General features: G+C 39.5%; 1 protein-coding gene across 2 annotated transcripts in view; it reads right to left on the reverse strand.

The window, feature by feature from the left end:
- Positions 1-8,292, reverse strand: part of abhd2b (abhydrolase domain containing 2, acylglycerol lipase b) — a 15,131-nt gene extending 6,839 nt beyond the window's left edge. Inside the window, exons 1-11 of one of the 2 annotated variants that reach the window (XM_007573458.2) lie at positions 7,961-8,292; positions 7,758-7,844; positions 7,604-7,661; positions 5,347-5,574; positions 5,082-5,257; positions 3,501-3,668; positions 3,164-3,347; positions 2,478-2,570; positions 2,218-2,313; positions 2,066-2,135; positions 1,785-1,869 (exon numbers count right to left, since the gene is read on the reverse strand). In XM_007573458.2, coding sequence (XP_007573520.1) covers positions 1,785-1,869; positions 2,066-2,135; positions 2,218-2,313; positions 2,478-2,570; positions 3,164-3,347; positions 3,501-3,668; positions 5,082-5,257; positions 5,347-5,558 — 1,084 coding nt within the window. In that variant the 5' untranslated portion in view covers positions 5,559-5,574; positions 7,604-7,661; positions 7,758-7,844; positions 7,961-8,292. The remainder of the gene's footprint in view (positions 1-1,784; positions 1,870-2,065; positions 2,136-2,217; positions 2,314-2,477; positions 2,571-3,163; positions 3,348-3,500; positions 3,669-5,081; positions 5,258-5,346; positions 5,575-7,603; positions 7,662-7,757; positions 7,845-7,960) is intronic. The other variant, XM_016661494.1, reaches the window with a different exon arrangement.
- Between the last annotated feature and the right edge of the window lie 271 nt (positions 8,293-8,563).

Consider the following 8,563-nt stretch of genomic DNA (forward strand, 5'->3'; position numbering starts at 1 on the left):
CCTTCAAGTAAATAACTACCAGTAAAGTTCAAAACTGCACAAACAGGATGAGTGATTACATAAATATGACTTATTGAGTGATAGTGCACTGTATTTTTCATGACTGCCATGCTTACAGTTCTCAGTAAATGCTCTTTCTGGCCTTCGTTGTCTCACTTTGGTTTTCTGGATAAGCGTTTCCAAGCATGTCATTAAAGCTGCCTCCGTCTTGTCTGTCCAACAATAAATAATTAAGGTTCCCAACCTTTCAGAGTGGAGGGTATGGTTAAAAGTGCTCAGTGAAGTAAGCAGCGGCTGAATCCACTTTCCGTACAGAAGTAAACCACAGGCTCTTTGCCCTTCTGTTACTCTAAACACCTCGGGTTGATTTCCTGTCCGACACAGTTTACCTTCACATTTGATGTCCAATTTTCTGCAGAACATTCTGCAAAAACCAAACGAGTTACGAATACATAATACCATAATGCAAAATTACTTGCATCACTTCCTCATTTTGCCATCCAATTTCATGGATCTTGAGTTATTTTGCAAAGAAAAGTGGCAACAAGTTCAAGATCTTCAATCACTCTTGAAGAATCTAAATTAATGAGTTACAGCAACATTTAAATTCCCTTTGGGATGAAAAGAGTACTTTTGAAATTGAATTGAATTAGATGTTCAAACATGGTACAAACATACCCAAAAGACTTTGGGTGTAAGACATTATTGACTCAGGGTATTAATACTTTTGGATCACACTGCACAGTGCTGCAGTTTTGTCCGTAAATCTGCAGTAAAGTCGTTGTTTCATGAAAAATGTGACTTATACATGTTGCTGGAGCATCGTAGATCCAGAACTCTAAGAAAACTCCAGATAGAAAAGAACCTATACTGAAGCGCTCACATCTCCATGTAAAACATATCAAGTTTAGAATTTCACTCCTCAATGTCAAACTTATGATGCACTTATGATTTAGCCGCACGCAGCAGCCACTGCATGTCAATCCCTGATACAAGACAAAGCAGTACGGCCAGGGAGACGCGCACAGACCCACACAGTGCTCTATGTATAATCCAGCAGCCAAGGCGGATCACATGTCTCTGAAAAATTCAACAAGACTCCCTCAGCGGAGCTGCGTTAAGGAGAGTGATGCGGCAAAACTTTATCAACACTTAAGACAATATGACGTGTGTCCAACACCAAAGCAAGGACGTTTGTTCACTACGCTGGACAAGTTATTGTCTTAGTAAGCGGATGGAGAGCTGAGCGGAAAAAAGACCAAGTCCTGGCAAAAAATCTGAAATTGGAGGAATTTCAATCTGTATCTGTTACTTGGCAGTTAAAAAAAAAAACATTAAATGCTAAGTAACCGGAGGCATGACCTTTCCTGTTTTATCCATAGTCTTCACTCCAAGCCAGTGTTTGTTTTTTTAAGAGCAGTTATGAGGCACGGTGGCGAAACCTGAAGCTGCTGCTGCACAAGTTACTCAACGGGTTGTTGCTAGGTAACCAAAGAGTGAGCAAGTGAATTGATGCCACCAACCTTCATTAGCTCATTGTGAGAGGCTGAGTGGCTAAAGCCTTTCCTCTGCCTACACCTCCCAGAATGCCATGCGGTTTCTGGATCAGTGTTCAGTGAAATTATTGAACTTTGATGACGTTTCTATGGTGATATATTGTTATTCATTTATTGCCCAGCCCTAGACTGTGGAGTACCAAATAAGAGGAAGATCAAAGTCTATAATTTTTTTTTGTCATACTGCATAGGAGCCACAGGAGGGTTTGTTTTTAGTTGACCACTAACCTGCAAGCATGCATGGTATAGCCAGAAGTGACCGATGAACTAGTGGATCATCAGAAGAGTTGACCAGGAGCAGCGGCACAGATACCTGGAGGCAAGTTTCATACTCAGTTTACTCCTGCAAGCTTAGTTTCAGCAGCATTCATTCAAACATTTATCCTGCAGAAACCAAATCAGACATGTGTGTCTAACAACTCTACATTAGTTAATCGACAGGAACAATCGTTCAGTAAAGGCACTGATGGCTTAGAGTAGAGATTTTACCACAGATGCTTCAGACTCACGTTGTGGACGTAGTGCACACAGCTCTCCTTCTCGTAGTACTCCCTCAAGGAGTTGTAGCCGTGGAATTTCCTGAAGTGTGATAACATCAGACACAAGGCGTTTGGAACAGATTTGCATCTGTGTCAACTTTTTAACCCCAGCAACATCTCACCTCATGATGTTGTCATCTATCTGCATCAGAGACGTGGCTGCGCACAGTTTGTTGAGGTCTGTGTCTCCAATGTTGCTGGAGGTCAACAAGCTGCCCCTGGGAACCGAGATCGGCGTGGAGATAACTTAGAGCATTAAGCCGACTAAATAACATCAGCGACCACATTAACACGTCTAGATCTTCTCTAGCTGAAAGGCATAATAGTTTCCGATTAGGTGCGCATCTGAAACTAGTAATTTGTCCATGAAAATGTGTCTAACCTGTGTGACAGGATGAGCTTCTTCATGTTGCCTGCCAGCACAAAGTTATAAAGCCTCCGACACTGGTCCCACTGAAGGAATGTTTCCTGTGCCCTGAAGACACACAATACCACACCGCATGAGGGAAATTCATTCTCACAGCGTCTTGCCCTTAAACTTTCTCACGTTTTATCACGTTACAACCACAGGCTACCGAGTTCATCACAGTTAACTAAAACTAATGAAATAACGAAAACTGAAATTGAGAAAACATTTCAACTGAAGTAAACACAAACGGTAAACTGGAACTATAGTCTACGTTTATAAAACGAATTAAAATATACTGAAATTGTAGATATAACATGATTCGTTTTTGTTTTTATGAATCTAATCCAGACTATTAGCCTTTTGAGCACAAGCAGTTTAAAGCAGCTGTTGGCAAATTACACCACTCTGTACTCCTCTTGGTGGTACTTGCGCTAGTCCGTAAAATGGCTCCTGCAAAAGTTAAGATAAAACACCAGAGGCACTTGGTTGTTCAACAATAATTGAAAACATTTTTTGAAAATGGCATCTTCAGTAAAACTAACTGAATTAGGCAAAAAGTCCTGGCAAAAATAAAAACAAACTATAACATAAAGCCCAAAACTATAATAAACCTGCAAACACATTATTGGGATGTAGTGCGATGCGAGTCGTTGACAGACCTGAGGGCGCTGTATCCCTGGCAGACGCTGATGCAGCACAGCACCTGCTCCTGGTTGGATCGATTTTCTCCCAGGAATTTGCACGCTATGTTCCCCCCCAGACTGAAGCCCACCACCACCAGCTGCGTTTGGGGGAAAGCGCGCTTGATGTAGGCCACCATGGCCCCGAACTCCCAAGTGCACCCTGAAAATATACATTACACAAACAAACAAAACGAAACATGCTTTTCTGAATGTATGGCAGGTTAAGAAATGACAACGTGTAAACCCATTGGGAATGAATCTGTTTCTCTAGTACCATCGCCTCGCAGTGCAGCGTGTCGTTAGCCCTACTTACCGTAGGTAAACATGCGCGGTGAGGTGAGCTCCATGTCAGGAAGAGCTCCCAGATGGTTCAGGACGGCGCAGCGGTAACCCTGCCGCTGGGAGTAATCCACAAAGGTTCGAATGTAGTTCTTCTCGCTATGGTTACCAATCCCAGGGCAGATTACCATGGTAACATCGTCTGACATGCAAACAAAGAAAGCAAGTGAAAACATCTAACTGGAGTCATGAGTGTCAAAGTGAGCAGCGTGCGTGTGAGCTGATGAATCCTCCCCTCATGGGAGTTCAGCAGAGTTGATCCCGCTCATGCGTTCTGTCAGCCAGACGTACAAACCAGGCAGGCACAAGTCAGGACTCAAAAGAGAAAACAATGATTGCTGCAAAAGTCTTTCAGAAACTTACAGAAATGACTCGTCTGTTTTAAAAAGTTGGAAAAAAAAAGAAGTTAACAGTTCAATTTCTGCCTCAAAGCCGGTTTAAGTTACATCATGTTTTGAATGACTTTTTAAAATATCTTTATTGGTTTTTAACTACTTATGTCAGTTTTTCATTCCTTCAGTAACCAAAACAGGTTTGCAATGGCAAGGTGTCAACATTTAGCCCTTCATATTTATAAACATCTCTGAAAAAACACTAACGACAGTCAGTGGGGAATTTTTGATATGTGCTCTATGGGCAGTTGCCCAGGGGGGCAGACACGCGAGGGGGACTCAAAAATTAGAAAACAAAATAGATCTTATCTATTTTATCTAAATTACCTGCTTTTTGCTACAAATCAGATAAATGTTTGTATTTTAATTGGTTGGAGTGCGGCAGAAGGAGGGGCTTCCTGCAAGAGCCACGACTGTCGTTAGTTATAAAAACAGTGTGATTCATGTTGATGCTCTTATTTTAGGGCCATTGCAGATATATATGTATATAAAAAAAGAAGAGTAAATTTCCACCAAAAATCTCCTAAATATTTAGATCAATCTTAGTCATTTTCAAGAGAAAAGTTGAAAATTTCTGACTTTGAAAAGTTTAAAATTTGCTAGAAAAATTTTGAGATTAATCTCAGAAATGTTCTAGAAACATATCTGACCTTAAAAAGTTGAACTCTGAGATCTCAGAAATTTTCCAGAAAAAACATGGAAAGCTCTCTGTTTCCAAAGTCAAAAATGTTCGACTTTTTGAAAATTTCTGAGTTTGAAAAGTTAAAATTTTTCCCTTTTGAAATTCCAATATTATTTTTGTTTCCAATATTTTTCTAGAACGTTTCTGAGACCAGTCTCTAAATTTCTGAGTTTTTTCACCAAGGTTTACCACTTCTTTTTTTTCTATAGCCCTAAAATGTCATTGGAGAAGTAAGCTAGTGATTTGGAGAAAAAAAGAGTTGAATAACAAACGTTAATTTCATGGCATTTCAGAAATGACTAACATGCCATGTTTTTGCTAAGCTTGATTTTGTTTGTCCAATCAGGTGTCTGGTTCTTGGGAATCACCCAGTTTTTTTCTGTTTGTCTTAATGAGGTGTGTTCAGTGAGAAACATCCCCCTTTAGAAACGCCTATTCGTCTGCAGACTCGCCTAATCACTGAAGTCATTTTGCTACCGACCTCCTGTGCTGTGCTTTCCTAGAGCTTCAAAGAGGTCAAAGGTGGCTGTGGCTCCATCCTGCATTGGGAGGAATTTGCGAAGCCCGCAGGGTGTTGGAGTGCTGACGCGCCCCATCTTGCCGTACAGAGCCGTCTGGAGGTGACCGCTCTTTCCCCAAATCAAAGGAGGGATGTACCTGAAGGGAATCACAAGCTCTAGATTATAAAAATCATCCAGGTTCAGGAGTTTTAGCGAACAAATCTGAAAGGTCTCTCTAAAGCTCACTCTTTGGACAGCATGGGGCAGGACTTGAGCAGGTAGCGGGAGAGCGGCGTGTCCTGGCTGATGATCTGCGGGACCGCGGTCGGGCTGGTCAGGTTGAGACAGCGCACGACGACGTACAGGACGGCGGCCACTGCGGCCAGCTTCATGCCGTCAAACATGGCCGGCAGCTCAGACCCAAAGGTCTGCATGTTGCTGTCCTCCAGGATCATCATTGTGGGAATTTTAGTTCTGCAGGTGATGACCGCAAAATAAAAAAAAAAACACACGCAGAAGTATGTAGATTTCTTTAACTTTGGCGTATTTTATCGCAATAGACCAACAAAATGTAAAGTTTATTTATTTCTTACACCTGAGACCTTCACAGAAAACCTGCATTTATGCAAAGATTACACTCCACTTACTAAAACTGGGCTCAATACAAGATTTTCATCCGTGAAAATTTTTTGAAAACTTATATTCTTTTCCTTCCACTTCACCATTAACCCTGTTTTGAGATGGTACGTCACATAAAACAGTAATAAAATACACTGGAGACTCTAGCTACGCTCAAAGAATAAGGATGGTATTACAAGAGCAAGTTAGAATATTTCTAGAAGGACATTTATACATATCTATGTAAGAAGTCTAAAGAAAAATGCTAAGATTTTTATTTCCTCATCTCTTTCTTTTAAAGCACTTCATGGGCTTCTGACAAAATTTTAGGTTCTAAGCACAAATGTCGAGTTTGTTTGTTGGACACTTTTTATGCTAATTGCCTGTGTTCAAAACATTTTCTGTATATAAAGATAGAAAAAGTATCAATAACATGTTTTATTTTATTGTCTGAAAATGACAAACACAAGGGAACGGTGCTTCGGGGAAAACAAACAAATCACAGTTTTTAAAAAATAAGAAAATGTAGCCGGTCAGGGAGCCTGCCAAGAGGCGAACAGCAACACTGAAACACTTTCAGTAATTTCTGATTGATACTGGCTGGTTTCTACAGGTTGCATTTGTTCTATTTTCTGCAAGACAAAAGCTTTTTCTACACAAGATAACATCCAGACATGTCTAAAACCACACGGTGGTGGCAGCATAATAGTTAGATCTTAGGAGTACCTCTAATTAATTTCCAGGCAGTTTTGACCTTAAATTTCCAGAAGTCTTCTAGAGATTTGAAGACAAATGAAATCATTTTTTTTAAATTACTACTGAGTTGATGTATGAAGTCAAAAATAAAGAAAAGAATGGCTTCACCAGAGAAAACACAAAGTTTTGGAAAAGCCTGGGATGCTGACAGACTTTTCCAAAGAAAGCTTAATGCTGAATTTGAATGAAATAGCAAAGCATAAACATATATATTTATTATTATTATTATTATTATTTATTTATTTTTTTTAGATTTTGCGTTGGGAAAAAGATGCCTATTTTCAGCTGAAAAAAGATAGTGAAATTATTTATTTTGGTCTCATTTCTTTGACATCACAAAAACATGACACTGTTTAGGTACCTGTGCATAAGGAATTCAAAAAGGTTGTTTATTTTATGAAAAAAAACTTATGAATCTTTTTTTTTTAAATTAAAGAAACTGTTCAAAAACTAAGTTTTTACACTAATTTATATTTTCCCATACTTATTTGCACCTTGCCATACTTATAATAAAATTTTTTAATCATTTTTCTATACTTTCCAGTATCTTAACTGAACATCTCAATGTCCAAATAATGGCTTCCTTCCAAAAAAATAACCATGGAAGAAACTCATGTCTGCAGACTATTACATATATTTTATATACAAAGTGAATTAAACGGAATGTAATGACAGCACAAACTGCCTCTAACCCCGTCAATACATTGCTTCTACCTTTTAAAGCATTACTATTATTTTTAATATATCTCCTAATATATGCTTTACTATTATAATTTCTGTTTGTTTGTTTTTTTAATATGTAATTTATAAAGAGAAATGACTGGTGACTCCTAGAGGAGTCCCGACCCTTACTTTGGGAACCACTGGCAAAGTATTACAACTTCAGCTACATATAAATAAACTTCGCCTAATTAGCTTCACAATGGTTATCCCTCTGGTAATTATGGACGTTTTAACCAAGGAACAGCTTATGCGTTTGTCCTTTTATAAGTTCTGTACAGCTCCAAAGAAATTTCTCACAATATAATTAGAAATTTTATGGATTTGGTATTTCTTTAGTCCGTAAATAATCAACGACGAAGTTCACGCGAGGGATTTAAATGACTGTTAAGCAAGACTTTTGACTCACCTTTCTGTCTGAGCTGGGATAATACAAAGCAGTTCAGACAGTGAATTTTACTTGAGAGCTGGTAGGGAAAAACACAAAATAAATGGAAGTTTAAATAGTGATACACTACAAAGGGTTTACTAACAGAGAAAACACCAATTTTCCCAAAACTTACATCCAGAAGGCGTGACAGGAGACCGAGCAGCCAGCCTCAACAGGTTGCTCGCTCTCCGCCTGTCTTTTGCTCCAGGTAAAACTCTTCCTGTGAGGGACGGGAGAGAAACTGTGTTTCTAAGAATCCGAGAAGCATATGCTGACGTCAAAATTTGAAACCTAACAGTTTTCTAAAGTTCAGAAAACGGACACTTCCGGACTTACCATAGTGTTTAAGAGTCTGTCAGAGTTGTAACTTGAGTCACAGACTCGCTAGCAGCTCCGTCTCCACTTCACACAGCGGAGAAACTGACCAACCAAGTCGCCAGCTCAAGATGCCTTCAGGCTCTCTAATAAAGCTCCGACATTAAGCTTTTGGTCCTCCCACAACACTAGAGACGTGATTTCTACAACACATTTAGTAGGATTTAAACATGTTGCTCTATTCGCTCTCATATTACGTAGGTGTTATATGTTTATTCGTCCCTTCCGTATGGGGTAAATGTCCGACTTCTGTGGAGTTAGCTACCCCCTGATAAACCAGCACGTCCAACAACCCCATAAGGTACCACAGCAGACAGTGATACTTCCTACTGAACAGTACCTCAGTTTACAGTAACTTCTCTTCCCCAATTCATTGGTCAGACACAGGCCCCATGACTGCTCAACACTAATGTCACAAATATGTGCACTGATGACAGGAAATACTTACATAATCCTTCTGAATAACACTCGACTTCCAGCGTGGGCGCAGAGCAGACAGAAGTTCACAAACTAAACAAAACTTATAGTAGATTCTATTAAAAGCAAAAACAAAAGCTGTAGGTT

Source organism: Poecilia formosa, unplaced genomic scaffold, assembly GCF_000485575.1.
Source record: "Poecilia formosa unplaced genomic scaffold, Poecilia_formosa-5.1.2 Scaffold330, whole genome shotgun sequence".
NCBI classification, from domain to species: domain Eukaryota; kingdom Metazoa; phylum Chordata; class Actinopteri; order Cyprinodontiformes; family Poeciliidae; genus Poecilia; species Poecilia formosa.